This window comes from Lampetra fluviatilis, chromosome 59, assembly GCF_964198595.1.
Source record: "Lampetra fluviatilis chromosome 59, kcLamFluv1.1, whole genome shotgun sequence".
In the NCBI taxonomy this organism is placed as follows: domain Eukaryota; kingdom Metazoa; phylum Chordata; class Hyperoartia; order Petromyzontiformes; family Petromyzontidae; genus Lampetra; species Lampetra fluviatilis.
The window spans coordinates 2,645,304-2,665,218 of NC_136333.1; the positions used below are offsets into that span (position 1 = coordinate 2,645,304).

A 19,915-nucleotide genomic window follows, 5' to 3' on the forward strand; every position below is an offset into this window, starting at 1 on the left:
CAGCATCGTCAGTCACCACCACAATCATCACCACCGCCACAACCACCACAACCACCACCGCAACCACCACTACTGCCACCACTGGCACAACCACCACCACTGCCACCACCACTGCCACCACTGGCACAATCACCACTGGCACAACCACAACCGCCACAACCACCACAACCACCACAATCAACAACCACAGCCACCACCACTGCCACCACTGGCACCACCACCACAACCACCGCCACAACCACCACAACCACCACAACCGCCACCACCGCCGCCACCAGTGAAGCGAGGCGACCTCACCAGTTTCTCGCTCATGACGCACTGCAGGAAGCCGGTGCCGTCACGCAGCACCACGAACATCAACGTGCGCCCTGCCGGGGGAGAGACACGCACCTCAGGGTCACGGGGTCGGGGTCACAGGGTCACGGTCTCGGGGTCAGGGTTAGGGTCACGGTCGGGGTCAGGGTCGGGGTCAGGGTCACGGTCGGGGTCAGGATTAGGGTCGGGGTTAGTCTTGGGGTCAGGGTCAGTGTTAGGGTCAGGGTCAGGATTAGTCTCGGGGTCGGGGTTAGGGTCACGGTCGGGGTTAGGGTCGGGGTCAAGGTTAGGGTCAGAGTCGAGTTAGTCTCGGGGTTGGAGTCAGTGTTAGGGTCAGGGTCACGGTCGGGGTTAGGGTCGGGGTCAGTGGTATGGTCAGGGTCGGGGTCAGGGTTAGGGTCACTAGAAAATATGAATCATATTTTATATTCAAAATACCTCCCATGGAAATTGTTAGGTTGATGTGGGAGGAGATGCAGAGGGGGGGGAGACGCAGAGGGGGGGGGGGAGATACAGGAAGAAGACACACGAGAGGAGAGACACGGGGAGAGAGACAGAGGGGGAGAGACACGGGGAGGAGAGACACGGGGAGAGAGACAGAGGGGGAGAGACACGGGGAGGAGGGACACGGGGAGGAGAGACACGGGGAGGAGAGACACGGGGGGGAGAGACACGGGGGGGAGAGACACGGGGAGGAGAGACACGGGGGGGAGAGACACGGGGGGGAGAGACACGGGGAGGAGAGACACGGGGAGGAGAGACACGGGGGAGAGAGACACGGGGAGGAGAGACACGGGGAGGAGAGACACGGGAGGAGAGACACGGGGGGAGAGACACGGGAGGAAAGACACGAGGAGGAGAGACACGGGGGGAGAGACACGGGGAGGAGAGACACGGGGGGGAGAGACACGGGGGGGAGAGACACGGGGGGGGAGAGACACGGGGGGGAGAGACACGGGGAGGAGAGACACGGGGAGGAGAGACACGGGGGAGAGAGACACGGGGAGGAGAGACACGGGGAGGAGAGACACGGGAGGAGAGACACGGGGGGAGAGACACGGGGAGTGAGACACGGGAGGAAAGACACGAGGAGGAGAGACACGGGGGGAGAGACACGGGGGGGAGAGACACGGGGAGGAGAGACACGGGGGGGAGAGACACGGGGGGGAGAGACACGGGGGGGAGAGACACGGGGAGGAGAGACACGGGGGGGAGAGACACGGGGAGGAGAGACACGGGGGGGAGAGACACGGGGAGTGAGACACGGGAGGAGAGACACGGGGGGGAGAGACACGGGGAGGAGAGACACGGGGAGGAGAGACACGGGGAGGAGAGACACGGGGAGGAGAGACACGGGGGGGAGAGACACGGGGAGGAGAGACACGGGGGGGAGAGACACGGGGAGTGAGACACGGGAGGAGAGACACGGGGGGGAGAGACACGGGGAGGAGAGACACGGGGGGGAGAGACACGGGGAGGAGAGACACGGGGAGAGAGACAGAGGGGGAGAGACACGGGGAGGAGAGACACGGGGAGAGAGACAGAGGGGGAGAGACACGGGGAGGAGAGACACGGGGAGAGAGACAGAGGGGGAGAGACACGGGGAGGAGGGACACGGGGAGGAGAGACACGGGGAGGAGAGACACGGGGGGGAGAGACACGGGGAGGAGAGACATGGGGGGGAGAGACACGGGGAGTGAGACACGGGAGGAGAGACACGGGGAGAGAGACAGAGGGGGAGAGACACGGGGAGGAGAGACACGGGGAGAGAGACAGAGGGGGAGAGACACGGGGAGGAGGGACACGGGGAGGAGAGACACAGGGAGGAGAGACACGGGGGGGAGAGACACGGGGAGGAGAGACACGGGGAGGAGAGACACGGGGGGGGAGACACGGGGGGGAGAGACACGGGGAGGAGAGACACGGGGGGGAGAGACACGGGGGGGGAGACACGGGGAGGAGAGACACGGGGAGGAGAGACACGGGAGGAGAGACACGGGGGGGAGAGACACGGGGGGGGAGACACGGGGGGGAGAGACACGGGGGGAGAGACACGGGGGGGAGAGACACGGGGGGGGAGACACGGGGGGGAGAGACACGGGGGGAGAGACACGGGGGGAGAGACACGGGGGGGGAGAGACACGGGGGGGAGAGACACGAGGGGGAGAGACACGGGGGGGAGAGACACGGGGGGGAGAGACACGGGGGGGAGAGACACGGGGGGAGAGACACGGGGAGGAGAGACACGGGGGGGAGAGACACGGGGGGGAGAGACACGGGGGGGAGAGACACGGGGGGGAGAGACACGGGGGGGAGAGACACGGGGGGGAGAGACACGGGGGGAGAGACACGGGGAGGAGGGACACGGGGAGGAGAGACACGGGGTGGAGAGACGAGGAGGAGAGACACGGGAGGAGAGACACGGGGAGGAGACACGGGGAGAGAGACACGTGAAGGAGACACGGAGGTTTAGGGTGAGTGTGGGGCCGGTCCAGCGGGTGAGGAGGCCTCACCTTGCCGCCGCAGCCGGTGCACCCAGCCGAACACCTTGACGCGGCGTCCCCGGTGAGCCGCCAGCTCAGCCACCTTGAGCTGCCACGCGGAGAAACCACGGCAGTGGTTAACACTCACGCACACACCCAGCCATGCACACACCCAGCCACGCACACACCCAGCCACGCACACACCCAGCCACTCACGCACCCAACCACGCACACACCCAGCCATGCACACACCCAGCCACGCACTCACCCAGCCACGCAACTCCCCCAACCACGCACTCACCCAACCAACCACGCACGCTCCGTCAAGGCTACACGGGGGATCTTTGTCTTTGTACATAGGGAGCGGTGGCGCAGTGGTTAGCGCTACGAACGCAGCGACCTCGGTTGCCGCTCGCCAGCAAGCACTTGCCCCAGCGCTCCGTCAAGGCTACACGTGGTGTGGGGGTATCTTTGTCTTTGTCTTCACCTGCAGCGGTGTGGGCAGGCTGGGGTCGAGTGCGATGCTGATCTTCTTAGCCTCCTCCAGGTTCTTCTCCCGGCGTGCAGCATCCTCCGCCTGCCCGTCACACGCAGCGCAGCACCGCCAGGCCACCGTCACGCTCACGCCGTGCCCCCCCCCTCACTCGCCGCCCCCCCCACCCCCCACTCCTCCTCCACGCGATCTCCTGCGGCCTCTCTCCCCCCCTCTCGTCTCTCTCTGCGAGTGTACGCGCGTCTGTGTGTGCAAGTGTACGCGTCTGTGTGTGCGAGTGTACGCGTCTGTGTGTGCGAGTGTACGCGTCTGTGTGTGCGAGTGTACGCGTCTGTGTGTGCGAGTGTACGCGTCTGTGTGTGCGAGTGTACGCGTCTGTGTGTGCGAGTGTACGCGTCTGTGTGTGCGAGTGTACGCGTCTGTGTGTGCGTGCGTGTCTGTGTGTGTGTGTGTACGCGCGTGTTTGTCTTTGTGTACGTGTCAGTGTACGTGCGTCTGTGTGTGCGAGTGTATGTGCGTGTTTGTCTTTGTGTACGTGTCTGTGCACGCGCGTCTGTGTGTGCGAGTGTACGCGCGTGTTTGTCTGTGTGTACGTGTCTGTGCACGTGTGCGTCTTTGTCTGTGTAGCGGTTAGCGCGCTGCGCTACGGACGTGGCAAACTGAGTTTGATTCCCGCTCACGGCAAACATCATCAGTGACGATTATCTGAACCGGTCCTGGGCCTCCCCTAGGTCGACTCAGCCTAAAATGAGTACCTGGTGCGGTGTGTAAACGTCGTGTGCCGTGCCGGCCTTCATAGGTGCTCGCTAACAGCACTTGCCTCAACAGTCTGTTAAGGCTATACGGGGGATCTTTGTCTTTGTCTGTGTATACGTGTCCACGCGTGTGTGTGTGTGTGCCTGTATGTGCGCGTGTGTCTCTGTGAGTGTATATGCCTGCGTGTGTGTGTGTCTGTCTAGTGGGGAGAGGTAGTGTAGCGGTTAACGCTGCGCTATGAACCCGGCGACACGAGTTCGATTCCCGCTCATGGCCAACACCATTGACGATTATCTAAAACCGGTCCTGGGCCTCCCCTAGGTCGACTCAGCCTCAAATGAGTACCTGGTGCAGTGTGTAAACATCACCACTGGGGAGACAAAGGCGGCCGGGCGTGGTGTTGGCGACCCACCACCTCGCGTGCCGTGCCTTCCTTCATAGGTGCTCGCTAACGGCACTTGCCCCAACAGTCTGTTAAGGCTATACGGGGGATCTTTGTCTTTGTGTGTCCCCGTGTCTCTGTGTGTGTGTGTGTGTCTGTCTCTGTGTGTGTCTGTCCGCGCGTCTGTGTGTGTGTCTGTCTCTGTGTGTGTCTGTCTCTGTGTGTGTGTGTGTCTGTCTCTGTGTGTGTGTGTGTCTGTATCTGTGTGTGTGTGTGTCTGTCTCTGTGTGTGTGTGTGTGTGTCTGTCTCTGTGTGTGTGTGTGTCTGTCTGTCTCTGTGTGTGTGTGTGTCTGTCTCTGTGTGTGTGTCTGTCTCTGTGTGTGTGTGTCTGTCTCTGTGTGTGTGTCTGTCTCTGTGTGTGTGTGTCTGTTTCTGTGTGTGTGTGTGTCTGTCTCTGTGTGTGTGTCTGTCTCTGTGTGTGTCTGTGTGTGTGTCCGCGTGTCTCTGTGTGTGTGTGTCTGTGTGCGTCTGTCCGCGTGTCTGTGTGTGTGTGTCTGTCCGCGCGTCTGTGTGTTTGTGTGTCCGCGTGTCTCTCTGTGTGTGTGTGTCTCTGTGTGTGTCTGTCCGCGTGTCTCTCTGTGTGTGTCTGTCTCTCTGTGTGTGTCTCTGTGTGTGTGTGTCTGTCCGCGTGTCTCTGTGTGTGTCTGTCTCTCTGTGTGTGTGTCTCTGTGTGTGTGTGTCTGTGTGTGTCTCTCTGTGTGTGTGTGTCTCTGTGTGTGTGTGTCCGCGTGTCTCTCTGTGTGTGTGTGTCTCTCTGTGTGTGTGTCCGCGTGTCTCTCTGTGTGTGTGTGTCTCTGTGTGTGTGTGTCTCTGTGTGTGTGTGTCTCTCTGTGTGTGTGTGTCTCTCTGTGTGTGTGTCCGCGTGTCTCTCTGTGTGTGTGTGTGTCTCTGTGTGTGTGTGTCTCTGTGTGTGTGTGTCTCTCTGTGTGTGTGTGTCTCTGTGTGTGTGTGTCCGCGTGTCTCTCTGTGTGTGTGTGTGTCTCTGTGTGTGTGTGTCCGCGTGTCTCTCTGTGTGTGTGTGTCTCTGTGTGTGTCTGTCCGCGTGTCTCTCTCTGTGTGTCTGTCTCTCTGTGTGTGTGTGTCTCTGTGTGTGTGTGTCTGTCCGCGTGTCTCTGTGTGTGTCTGTCTCTCTGTGTGTGTGTCTCTGTGTGTGTGTGTCTGTGTGTGTCTCTGTGTGTGTGTGTGTCTCTGTGTGTGTGTCCGCGTGTCTCTGTGTGTGTGTGTCTCTCTGTGTGTGTGTGTCTCTGTGTGTGTGTGTCCGCGTGTCTCTCTGTGTGTGTGTCTCTGTGTGTGTGTGTGTGTGTCTCTGTGTGTGTGTGTCCGCGTGTCTCTCTGTGTGTGTGTCTCTGTGTGTGTGTGTCCGCGTGTCTCTCTGTGTGTGTGTGTCTCTCTGTGTGTGTGTCCGCGTGTCTCTCTGTGTGTGTGTGTCTGTGTGTGTGTGTGTGTGTCTCTGTGTGTGTGTGTCTCTCTGTGTGTGTGTGTCTCTGTGTGTGTCTGTCCGCGTGTCTCTCTGTGTGTGTCTGTCTCTCTGTGTGTGTGTGTCTCTGTGTGTGTGTGTCTGTCCGCGTGTCTCTGTGTGTGTCTGTCTCTCTGTGTGTGTGTCTCTGTGTGTGTGTGTCTGTGTGTGTCTCTCTGTGTGTGTGTGTCTCTGTGTGTGTGTGTCCGCGTGTCTCTCTGTGTGTGTGTGTCTCTCTGTGTGTGTGTCCGCGTGTCTCTCTGTGTGTGTGTCTCTGTGTGTGTGTGTGTCCGCGTGTCTCTCTGTGTGTGTGTGTCTCTCTGTGTGTGTGTCCGCGTGTCTCTCTGTGTGTGTGTGTCTCTGTGTGTGTGTGTCCGCGTGTCTCTCTGTGTGTGTGTGTCTCTCTGTGTGTGTGTCCGCGTGTCTCTCTGTGTGTGTGTCTCTCTGTGTGTGTGTCCGCGTGTCTCTCTGTGTGTGTGTCTCTCTGTGTGTGTGTCCGCGTGTCTCTCTGTGTGTGTGTGTCTCTGTGTGTGTGTCCGCGTGTCTCTCTGTGTGTGTGTGTGTCTCTGTGTGTGTGTCCGCGTGTCTCTCTGTGTGTGTGTGTCTCTGTGTGTGTGTCCGCGTGTCTCTGTGTGTGTCTCTCTGTGTGTGTGTGTCTCTGTGTGTGTGTGTCCGCGTGTCTCTCTGTGTGTGTGTCTCTGTGTGTGTGTGTCCGCGTGTCTCTCTGTGTGTGTGTGTCTCTCTGTGTGTGTGTCCGCGTGTCTCTGTGTGTGTCTCTCTGTGTGTGTGTGTCTCTGTGTGTGTGTCCGCGTGTCTCTCTGTGTGTGTGTGTCTCTGTGTGTGTGTGTCTGCGTGTCTCTCTGTGTGTGTGTCTCTCTGTGTGTGTGTGTCCGCGTGTCTCTCTGTGTGTGTGTGTGTCTCTCTGTGTGCGTGTGTCTCTCTGTGTGTGTGTGTCTGTGTGTGTGTGTCCGCGTGTCTCTCTGTGTGTGTGTGTCTCTGTGTGTGTGTGTCCGCGTGTCTCTCTGTGTGTGTGTGTCTCTGTGTGTGTGTGTCTGCGTGTCTCTCTGTGTGTGTGTCTGTCTCTCTGTGTGTGTGTGTCTCTGTGTGTGTGTCCGCGTGTCTCTCTGTGTGTGTGTGTCTCTGTGTGTGTGTGTCCGCGTGTCTCTCTGTGTGTGTGTGTGTCTCTCTGTGTGTGTGTGTCTCTCTGTGTGTGTGTGTCTGTGTGTGTGTGTCCGCGTGTCTCTCTGTGTGTGTGTCTGTCTCTCTGTGTGTGTGTGTCTGTGTGTGTGTGTCCGCGTGTCTCTCTGTGTGTGTGTGTGTCTGTGTGTCTGTGTGTGTGTGTGCTTGTAGGCCCATGCACCTCCTTCTTGTCCTTGGCGTCTTGCTTCATCTGCTCGCGCTGCCAGACCTTCTTGACGCCCTTGAGCTGCGTCTTGGAGATCAGCTCCCATCTCTAGCAGACACACAGCCACGTCCGCACGTTCCGTCTCTCCGCATGCACCAAATGGCACCTCGCCCGGTCTGCAGGAGGTCATGAGTTCGATCTCGACCCGGATGCCTGCTGTACATTTGGAGTCTGCGTCTCTCTCTCTCTCTCGCTCGCTCGCTCACCCAATGGTCGCGTCGATTTTTCTCCGGCTTCTCCTTCCACATTTAGAATCAAGGTGCGTTGAGAGTATTCGGCCGGTATAAGTTTCCACACGACGACGACGATGATGGCGACGACGACGATGATGACGATAAGCCCACTTCGTTGAGCTATCATTTGTGGCCGCTTCTGAAAGCGAACTACGTAGCGGAGTGGGGGCTTTACCTGGTGAAATAAAAATTGGTTTCCGGTTTAAGAACTAAAACCCATCCACAGTGGAGCAGGACACTTCATCCTGAACCCGGGCTGGCCCCGGTAAAATTAGTAGCATCATCATAGTCATTATCATCGTCGTCATTGTCATCGTCGTTATCGTCATCATCTTCGTCATTATCATCGTCGTCATTATCGTCGTCGTCATCGTCTTCATTGTCATCGTCGCCTTCATCATTGTCGTCATTATCACCGTTACCATCATCATGATCGTCACCATCGTCACCGTTGTCATCATCATCATCGTCGTCAACATCATCATGATCATCGTCACCATCATCATCATCATCGTCATCATCGTCGTCACCATCATCATCATGATCATCATCATTATTGTCATAATTATTGTCGTCACCATCGTCGTCACGATCATCGTCGTCACCATCATCATGATCATCGTCACCATCATCATCGTCATCATCGTCGTCACCATCATCATCGTCACCATCATCGTCGTCACCATCATCGTCGTCACCATCATCGTCGTCACCATCATCGTCGTCACCATCATCGTCGTCACCATCATCGTCGTCACCATCATCATCGTCATCATCGTCGTCACCATCATCGTCGTCACCATCATCGTCGTCACCATCGTCGTCGTCACCATCGTCGTCGTCACCATCATCGTCGTCACCATCATCATGATCATCGTCACCATCATCATCGTCATCATCGTCGTCACCATCATCGTCGTCACCATCATCGTCGTCACCATCATCGTCGTCACCATCATCGTCGTCACCATCATCGTCGTCACCATCGTCGTCGTCACCATCGTCGTCGTCACCATCGTCGTCGTCACCATCGTCGTCGTCACCATCGTCGTCGTCGTGATCGACAACGATCGTGGTCACGCGCAGGCAGCGAGTCGTTACCTCTCCCTCGGCCTTGGCGTCCACGTAGACGCTGGGGAAGGGCTCCTTGCCCGCAGCTTTCAAGGCCTGAGAGAGCGACAGGGTGGGGGTGGGGGGTGGGGGTACAGGCAGGCCTCAGAGTCTCGATGTCGACTGCAGGAGGAATCCGATGAGCTCTAAAGATCTTTGTCACGGATGTCCATCAGGGTCACGGGGTCAGAAAGCTACAACAGCAAAGAAGACCAGGCAGCTTCGGCAGGTCCCCGCTCACCTGGCGAGTGGGACCTGTGGGAGCGAGTGGGGAGTCCCAGTGGGGTACCTGCAGGGTGCAGCGTGTGTGTGCGAGTGTGTGTGCAGGGTGACGGTGTGTGTGTGTGTGTGTGCAGGGTGACGGTGTGTGTGAGTGTGTGTGCAGGGTGACGGTGAGTGTGTGTGTGTGTGTGCAGGGTGACTGTGTGTGTGTGTGTGTGCAGGGTGACGGTGTGTGTGTGTGTGCAGGGTGACTGTGTGTGTGTGTGTGTGCAGGGTGACGGTGAGTGTGTGTGTGTGCAGGGTGACTGTGTGTGTGTGTGCAGGGTGACGGTGTGTGTGTGTGTGTGCAGGGTGACGATGAGTGTGTGTGTGTGCAGGGTGACGGTGTGTGTGTGTGTGTGCAGGGTGACGGCGTGTGTGTGTGTGTGTGCAGGGTGACTGTGTGTGTGTGTGCAGGGTGACGGCGTGTGTGTGTGTTACCTGCAGGGTGACTGTGTGTGTGTGTGCAGGGTGACGGTGAGTGTGTGTGTGTGTGCAGGGTGACGGTGTGTGTGTGTGTGCAGGGTGACGGTGTGTGTGTGTGCAGGGTGACGGTGAGTGTGTGTGTGTGTGCAGGGTGACGGTGTGTGTGTGAGTGTGTGTGCAGGGTGACGGCGTGTGTGTGTGCAGGGTGACGGTGAGTGTGTGTGTGTGTGTGCAGGGTGACGGTGAGTGTGTGTGTGTGTGTGCAGGGTGACGGTGTGTGTGTGTGTGTGTGCAGGGTGACGGTGTGTGTGCTATCTGCAGGGTGACGGTGAGTGTGTGTGTGTGCAGGGTGACTGTGTGTGTGTGTGTGAGTGTGTGTGCAGGGTGACTGTGTGTGTGTGTGTTACCTGAAGGGTGGCTGTGTGTGTGTGCAGGGTGACGGCGTGTGTGTGTGTGTGTGCAGGGTGACTGTGAGTGTGTGTGTGTGCAGGGTGACTGTGTGTGTGTGTGTGTTACCTGCAGGGTGACTGTGTGTGTGTGCAGGGTGACGGTGTGTGTGTGTGCAGGGTGACGGCGTGTGCATGTGTGAGTGTTACCTGAAGGGTGTGTGTGTGTGTGTGTGCAGGGTGACGGTGTGTGTGTGTGTGCAGGGTGACAGTGTGTGTGTGTGTGTGAGTGTGTGTGCAGGGTGACTGTGTGTGTGTGTTACCTGCAGGGTGTGTGTGTGCAGGGTGACAGTGTGTGTGTGTGTGAGTGTGTGTGCAGGGTGACAGCGTGTGTGTGTGTGTGTGTGCAGGGTGACTGTGTGTGTGTGTAGGGTGCAGCGTGTGTCTGTGTGTGCAGGGTGACAATGTGTGTGTGTGTGCAGGGTGACAGCGTGTGTGTGTGTGTGCAGGGTGACTGTGTGTGTGTGCAGGGTGCAGCGTGTGTCTGTGTGTGCAGGGTGACAATGTGTGTGTGTGTGCAGGGTGACAGCATGTGTGTGTGTGTGCAGGGTGACTGTGTGTGTGTGTGCAGGGTGACTGTGTGTGTGTGTGTGCTACCTGCAGGGCGCTCTTGAAGGGCTTCTGCTGGCTGCCGTCTCCGCTCTCGTCGTCGCCGTCGCGCTCCGACGTGTAGACGGCGCCTGCGGGGGGAGGGGCAACGATGACGTCAGACGCGGCCACAGCCACAACGATGACCACAACAACGACCACAACAACGACAACGATCACAACAACGACCACAAGACCACAACAACGACAACGAACACAGCCACAACGATGACCACAACAACGACCACAACCACAACGATGACCACAACAACGATCACAACCACAACAACGAACACAGCCACAACGATGACCACAACAACGACCACAACAACGAAAACGATCACAACGACAATCACGACAACGACCACAACAACGACCACAACAACAACGGGGTTCAGCTCGGTATTCACAACCGTGTGGTGCGTCTAGGGAGTGACATCACTGCCACCGTGCGCAACCCCCCAAATCGACGAAGGTGACGATGTCGACCCACGTGGCCAAACCCGACGAGGTCACAGTTCATGGACGAGGTCACAGTTCATGGACGAGGTCACAGTTCATGGACGAGGTCACAGTTCACAGGGGCGTCTCTCGCTCACCTCTCTCACCCCGTGCCCCGCCTGGGACACCTGTGCAACAAGTGCTTCATAGCTCATCGGATTCCTCCTGCGGTCTCAATAAAAATGCCCCCCCCCCCCCCACCCTTCCCCACGTGATGATCTGGAGTGACGCGTTCACTCTCCGTGCCCATCAACTCCACGAGTGGCCTCGCTCAAGCGCCAGTCTCTAAACCAGAGGTCGCTACCGGGTACCCCCCGATACCCGGCTACCCCTACCCGATACCCTACCCGATACCCGTACCCTACCCGATACCCGTACCCTACCCGATACCCGTACCCTACCCGATACCCGTACCCTACCCGATACCCTACCCGATACCCGGCTACCCGTACCCTACCCGATACCCGTACCCTACCCGATACCCTACCCGATACCCATACCCTACCCGATACCCATACCCTACCCGATACCCTACCCGATACCCGTACCCTACCCGATACCCATACCCTACCCGATACCCATACCCTACCCGATACCCTACCCGATACCCATACCCTACCCGATACCCAACCCGATACCCTACCCGATACCCGGCTACCCGTTACCCATACCCTACCCGATACCCATACCCTACCCGATACCCTACCCGATACCCATACCCTACCCGATACCCATACCCTACCCGATACCCGGCTACCCGTACCCTACCCGATACCCATACCCTACCCGATACCCGTACCCTACCCGATACCCTACCCGATACCCTACCCGATACCCGGCTACCCGTACCCTACCCGATACCCGTACCCTACCCGATACCCTACCCGATACCCGTACCCTACCCGATACCCATACCCTACCCGATACCCATACCCTACCCGATACCCTACCCGATACCCGGCTACCCGTACCCTACCCGATACCCATACCCTACCCGATACCCAACCCGATACCCTACCCGATACCCGGCTACCCGTTACCCATACCCTACCCGATACCCATACCCTACCCGATACCCTACCCGATACCCATACCCTACCCGATACCCATACCCTACCCGATACCCGGCTACCCGTACCCTACCCGATACCCATACCCTACCCGATACCCGTACCCTACCCGATACCCTACCCGATACCCATACCCTACCTGATACCCTACCCGATACCCGGCTACCCGTACCCTACCCGATACCCGATACCCTACCCGATACCCGTACCCTACCCGATACCCGTACCCTACCCGATACCCATACCCTACCCGATACCCGTACCCTACCCGATACCCGGCTACCCGTACCCTACCCGATACCCGTACCCTACCCGATACCCGTACCCTACCCGATACCCGTACCCTACCCGATACCCGTACCCTACCTGATACCCGTGCCCGGCCGGGTATGGGTAGCCGGGTAGCCGTTTGCGACCCTGGTGCGGCCGGGTACGGGTACGGGTACGGGCAAGGAAACAAAACCCGTTTGCGACCTCTGCTCTAAACCAAAGACTTTGCAATAAACACAAAACAACCGCCCCCCCCCATCGGCCGCAAACAAGAACCACCAGTCCGGCCACTTCCGTCGACGCGACCTTGACGAGATCTCCACACGATCCACCAACCCTCCTCCCCGCCGCCTCCGCAGCGCGAGCGACGGGAGGGAGGGAGCTGGGCGGGCACCGGGGCGACACTGCGGGGGGAGCCGGCAACGCGGACAGCCTGGGTTCAACTCCGGGTTGCAGACTCTGACCAAAGTGATTTCACCACAGGGAGGGTCTCAGACTCACGCGGAGACCCAGAGACTCACGTAGAGATCCAGAGATTCACGTAGAGACCCACAGACTCACACGGAGACCCACAGACTCACACAGAGATCCATAGACTCACACAGAGACCCATAGACTCACATAAATCCACAGACTCACGCAGAGACCCACAGACTCACGCAGAGATCCATAGACTCACACAGAGACCCACAGACTCACGCAGAGATCCAGACGCACGCAGAGACACAGACTCACGCAGAGACCCATAGACTCACACAGCCGTAGATTCACGCAGAGACCCATAGACTCACATCGAGACCCGTAGACTCACATACAGACCCGTAGACTCACACAGAGACCCATAGACTCACACAGAGACCCATAGACTCACATACAGACCCATAGACTCACACAGAGACCCATAGACTCACACAGAGACCCATAGACTCACATACAGACCCATAGACTCACACAGAGACCCATAGACTCACATACAGACCCATAGACTCACACAGAGACCCATAGACTCACGCAAAGACCCAAAGACTCACAACTACCCAGTAGCATCCTTCACGAGCCTCCTACACAGAGGCCGATCTTGACACCGCTGGTACCAGTCATCGGCAAGTCCACTCAGCTCCACATCCTCCTGTACCACATCACTCCATCTCTTCTCTAGCCCGTGCTGTGCCCTTTTATCCCCCTCGATCCGGCCGAACTAAATCTGTTTAGGCATGCGGTAGCTGGGCATGCGGGCTACATGACCCAGCCAACGCAGCCTTGCCTGTCGGAGGAGCTCACCGATGGGACTTTGCCCAGATCTTTCGAGGATTTGTGAGCTCCTCACACAATCCGGCCTGCAGGTTAAACCCAGGATGGATCGTAGGCAGGCCAGCCTAAATGTTTCTAACCGGCGAAGATGTTCCGTGCGGAACGACAGACCAGGTAGCTTCCACACAGCGTTACGCAACCGATGAAAAGATATTGTCGCTCAACTGATTCGGAGTGAGACCTCTGCTGTTAAACCGGAGCTGGTCATGAGCACACTGCCCAGGTATGGGAAACTCTCCACTCTCTCCACAAATGCCCCATCACCGATTGGGAGTTGTGGGGGCGGAGTGCCCGATGGTACAAAATACCCAGGCAGGTGCTTCGTTTTGGTGGGGCTGATTGTAAGGCCCCACCTCTTAGTGGCACACTCCAGTTTCAGCAGCAGCGCCTCCAACTCCTCCTGATTGAGCAGCAATCACCAGCACCAAGGGGGGGTGCTCTTGATCCTGCATAGTGCGTGGGCATGGTATGACTTTGAAGCCCCCCCGCCCCCTGCGCATTTCCCATGTATATGCTAAATTCCTCTTGATATGCACATTCTTTTTGTTAAGGCGCTCTTCTCCCACCCCCAACCCAGCTTATATGTAAGCTCCTAGCTTGGATTGTCTCATTCTTCACCTGAGGACGGCTGCTTGCGTTGTGGCCGAAACGTCGTGAGAATTGTTTCATTTTATTATGTTTTATTTTTATTATTTTATTACTTCCCTTCTACGTGACTTTACCGAAAAAACCAAGAAGATGAATCCCTGCAGTCACGAAAGCTTTAAATCGAAAAATTACCAGGTCATCGGCATACATAACGTGGTTGACCAATAGGGAGCCATCCCTTGATCGCACCCGGGCGTCGATCAGTATCTGTACCAGATGGAAATTCCTCTGGTACAGCGACTGAAGTCTTCACGAACTACGTGGTCGAAATAAATGCTAATGTTTGACATCCCTGTCGCACCCCAAGATGTACAGGGAATGGCTCTGACTCTGACACACACAGCCACAGACACCCACAGACACCCAGACACACAGAGACCCACAGAAGAAGTCCAACACACACACACATACAAAAGGTCCCTAAAAGCCCCCCCAAAACCGGACCAAACCAGTGGGTTGGGCCCAGTGACCCTGCTAGAGGAAGGTCTACGTCTACAACGCAGCAGCGTGCACGATGCAATATTTGCAACTTCACTGTCAAGGCAAATATCCCCGTACAGTTTCAGACGAGCAGTAGCAGGAGGAAGTAAGCTTTCGCGATTAGTGTTGTCCATGATATGGGGGGGGGGGGGTTAGATGGTGTAAATATTAACGTGCAGTAATAGAGGTGTTTTGGTGTTAGATCGCGTAAATATATGAATGTGTGTCGTTAAACCTGCCACCACCCGACACGGCCAATTTGTAAGGCTTTGTTACGTAAACGGAACGTGGCCAATTCGTCACTAGTACAGCACTTGTGTGTAGTGTAGTGTATAGTGTATTGTAGTGTATAGTGTAGTGTATAGTAGTGTAGTGTATAGTAGTGTAGTGTATAGTATAGTGTATAGTGGAGTGTATAGTAGTGTAGTGTATAGTGTAGTGTATAGTGTAGTGTATAGTGGAGTGTATAGTAGTGTAGTGTATAGTGTAGTGTATAGTGTAGTGTATAGTAGTGTAGTGTATAGTAGTGTAGTGTATAGTGTAGTGTATAGTAGTTGGTAGTGTATAGTGTAGTGTATAGTGTAGTGTACTAGTACAGCACTAGTGTGTAGTGTATAGTGTAGTGTATAGTGTATAGTAGTGTATAGTAGTGTAGTGTATAGTAGTGTATAGTAGTGTAGTGTATAGTAGTGTAGTGTATAGTAGTGTATAGTAGTGTAGTGTATAGTAGTGTAGTGTATAGTAGTGTAGTGTATAATGTAGTGTACTAGTACAGCACACCGGTTGTGTTGGAGACCAAAGCCCACAACATTCACAATCCGAGCACCGTCACATTTCGCCGGTAATTACAACCGGCTTCATCAGGCGACAGCCAGATAAGTCGGGGGGGGGGGGGGGGGTTGTGGGTTTGCCACGTGACGCAAGACGTGCCAACCGGTCACTCATCCCGCACGCGCCGGTTCTGTGCCGGGAGAGAAAAAGCCGCAACGTTTACACCTTTCGGGGGTACGTGGGGGGGGGGGCACATGGACCCGCGCTTGGAATTGTAAAAGTTGTGGGTGTTTCCTCCCTCTCCCAACGCAAGAACGATGTGTGCCGAACCAGCATCCTCCGTATAGACTAAAACGGTACTAAATTTACACTTTTATTTTATTTTACATTTTTTGTTTTATTTTTTACGAGCTTTACTACCCGGCCTCGCCCGGGACTTCTAGTCTTGGATTAACACACGGCCTACACGGAGGGTTGGCGGGGGTGGGGGGGGTGACGTCAGCAGGCACACTGCGTGACGTCAGCAGTCACACTGCGTGACGCTGCCGCGTGCGGTGACATCACATCTGTGACATCACAGATGTGGCGTCACAGATGTGACGCCACATCTGTGACGTCACAGATGTGACGTCACAGATGTGACGTCACCGCTCACTTGCCGTGCAAAATACATCCATTATTGCGGCCCCCCCCCCGCCCCCCCAAAATACAAAAGTCTAAGTTTATACTTTTTGCATTGTGTACAGTCTGGAAGCTACCCACATGGCAAATTTCAAGTTTGTTGCATGTCGGGAAGTACGCTAAACGTTTCAAACAGACACACAAATTCACAAATGTCCCTCTTATATATAAAGAAGATCTACGTGACTTTAGCGAAAGAACCAAGAACTAAAACGGACTGTTGGGGCAAGCGCTGTGAGTGAGCGGAATCTACGAAGGCCGGCACGGCGCAAAATCACCTCGCCCGGCCGCCTTTGTCTCTCCCCCCCCCCCACCCCCCGCCCGTGGCGATGTTTACTCCGCAACGGGTACTCATTTGAGGCCGAGTCGACCTAGGGGGAGGCCACAGGAGCGGTTCAGACAACCGCCGTCGATGCGGTGTTGGGCGGCCGTGAGCGACACTCGGGAATTCGCCGGATTCGTGCCCCGGTGCGCTACCCAGCTGCTTCTAGCCGACTTTCTCGCAAGCATGATGCAATATTGCGACTAACGCGCACACACACACAGAGACACACCCTCGGGACGCATTCGTCAGCTCATGACGCATGCAGAGGCAGTAACAGAGTGGTTTATGAGAGAGGTAACAGCCCCTGCAATAATAATAATGTGGGATTTTACGCTGGCGAGATAAGGACTGCACAGTGCTTGATGGCAGGTGGCCCGTGAACCAACTCTGCCCATCATAGACCCAACTCTGCCCATCATAGACCCAACTCTGCCCATCATAGACTCAACACTGCCCATCATAGACTCAACACTGCCCATCATAGACTCAACACTGCCCATCATAGACTCAACACTGCCCATCATAGACCCAACTCTGCCCATCATAGACTCAACACTGCCCATCATAGACCCAACTCTGCCCATCATAGACCCAACACTGCCCATCATAGACTCAACACTGCCCATCATAGACTCAACACTGCCCATCATAGACCCAACTCTGCCCATCATAGACTCAACACTGCCCATCATAGACCCAACACTGCCCATCATAGACCCAACACTGCCCATCATAGACCCAACTCTGCCCATCATAGACTCAACACTGCCCATCATAGACCCAACACTGCCCATCATAGACCCAACACTGCCCATCATAGACTCAACACTGCCCATCATAGACTCAACACTGCCCATCATAGACTCAACACTGCCCATCATAGACCCAACGCTGCCCATCATAGACTCAACACTGCCCATCATAGACTCAACACTGCCCATCATAGACTCAACACTGCCCATCATAGACTCAACACTGCCCATCATAGACTCAACACTGCCCATCATAGACTCAACACTGCCCATCATAGACCCAACACTGCCCATCATAGACCCAACACTGCCCATCATAGACTCAACACTGCCCATCATAGACTCAACACTGCCCATCATAGACTCAACACTGCCCATAGACTCACACTGCCCATCATAGACTCAACACTGCCCATAGACTCAACACTGCCCATAGACTCAACACTGCCCATAGACTCAACACTACCCATAGACTCAACACTACCCATAGACTCAACACTGCCCATAGACTCAACACTACCCATAGACTCAACACTGCCCATAGACTCAACACTACCCATAGACTCAACACTGCCCATAGACTCAACACTACCCATAGACTCAACACTGCCCATAGACTCAACACTGCCCATAGACTCAACACTGCCCAAAGACTCAACACTACCAATCGACTCAACACTGCCCATAGACTCAACACTACCCATAGACTCAACACTGCCCACAGACTCACACTGCCCACAGACTCAACACTGCCCATAGACTCAACACTGCCCAAAGACTCAACACTACCAATCGACTCAACACTGCCCATAGACTCAACACTGCCCACAGACTCAACACTACCAATCGACTCAACACGGCCCATAGACTCAACACTACCCATAGACTCAACACTGCCCACAGACTCACACTGCCCATAGACTCAACACTGCCCATAGACTCAACACTGCCCATAGACTCAACACTGCCCAAAGATTCAACACTACCAATCGACTCAACACTACCCATAGACTCAACACTGCCCAGACTCAACACTGCACATAGACTCAACACTGCCCAGACTCAACACTGCACATAGACTCAACACTGCCCATAGACTCAACACTGCCCATAGACTCACACTGCCCATAGACTCAACACTATCCATAGACTCAACACTATCCATAGACTCAACACTACCCATAGACTCAACACTATCCATAGACTCACACTGCCCATAGACTCAACACTACCCATAGACTCAACACTACCCATAGACTCAACACTGCCCATAGACTCAACACTGCCCATAGACTCAACACTACCCATAGACTCAACACTGCCCATAGACTCAACACTACCCATAGACTCAACACTGCCCATAGACTCAACACTGCCCATAGACTCAACACTACCCATAGACTAAACACTGCCCATAGACTTAACACTACCCATAGACTAAACACTACCCATAGACTCACACTGCCCATAGACTCAACACTGCCCATAGACTCAACACTGCCCATAGACTCAACACTACCCATAGACTCAACACTGCTCATAGACTCAACACTACCCATAGACTCACACTGCCCATAGACTCAACACTATCCATAGACTCACACTGCCCATAGACTCAACACTATCCATAGACTCACACTGCCCATAGACTCAACACTACCCATAGACTCAACACTGCCCATAGACTCAACACTACCCATAGACTAAACACTACCAATATACCAACATTACCCATCATAGACTCAACATTACCCACGTCTGTAGAGACATCAGTACTGTACACGTCTCCCATGTTTGCATTAACTTAACGTCGTAATTGTGCAATTTTCAGGTTTAACACGATCTCTGCCTAATCCCACATGCGCTGCAGGTTGACGTACTTGTCATTATTATTATTAATATCTATACTACATCATATTATTATTATTCACGATTGCGCAACATTCCCATCGTCTCGTGTCACGACGCAGTTTGCTCATATTCAAATTCACTGCATTTTTATTTTTATTTATTTTTGGTGAGAGAAAAATCACTCACCCTCACTCACCACGCTCACCGTCACTCACCACACTCACCTCACTCACCACACTCACTCACCACGCTCACCCTCACTCACTCTCACCACCCTCACCGTCACTCACCTCACTCACCTCACTCACCTCACCCTCACCTCACTCACCCTCATCACACTCATCCTCAACTCACTCATCCTCAACTCACTCATCCTCACCGCCATCACCCTCGCCACACTTACCCTCACCACTCACCCTCCCCAATCACCCTCACCACACTCACCTTCCCCACTCACCCTCACCCCACTCACCCTCACCCCACTCACCCTCACCCCACTCACCCTCACCACTCACCCTCACCCCACTCACCATCACCACACTCACCACCCTCACCACCCTCACCCCACTCACCCTCACCACCCTTACCACCCTTATCACCCTCACCACCCTCACCACCCTCACCCTCACCACACTCACCACCCTCACCCCCCTCACCACACTCGCCACCCTCACCCCACTCACCTCACTCCCCCTCACCTCACTCACCCTCACCACACTCACCCTCACCACACTGGTTGGTCCTGATGTCTTGTGACCCCCGCCCCCACCCACCAATGAATTGACCCCCTAAATGTTTTGTCATTATTAATTTCTATTTTAAATAAACCTTTTTTTTTTA

General features: G+C 55.5%; 1 protein-coding gene across 1 annotated transcript in view; it reads right to left on the reverse strand.

Moving 5' to 3' along the window:
* Window positions 1-19,915, reverse strand: part of NARS1 (asparaginyl-tRNA synthetase 1) — a 33,182-nt gene that overhangs the window by 11,122 nt on the left and 2,145 nt on the right. The window contains exons 2-7 of the mRNA XM_078880861.1: window positions 10,425-10,507; window positions 8,686-8,751; window positions 7,307-7,399; window positions 3,286-3,375; window positions 2,829-2,907; window positions 298-368 (exon numbers count right to left, since the gene is read on the reverse strand). Of these exons, the coding sequence (XP_078736987.1) occupies window positions 298-368; window positions 2,829-2,907; window positions 3,286-3,375; window positions 7,307-7,399; window positions 8,686-8,751; window positions 10,425-10,507 (482 nt within the window). The remainder of the gene's footprint in view (window positions 1-297; window positions 369-2,828; window positions 2,908-3,285; window positions 3,376-7,306; window positions 7,400-8,685; window positions 8,752-10,424; window positions 10,508-19,915) is intronic.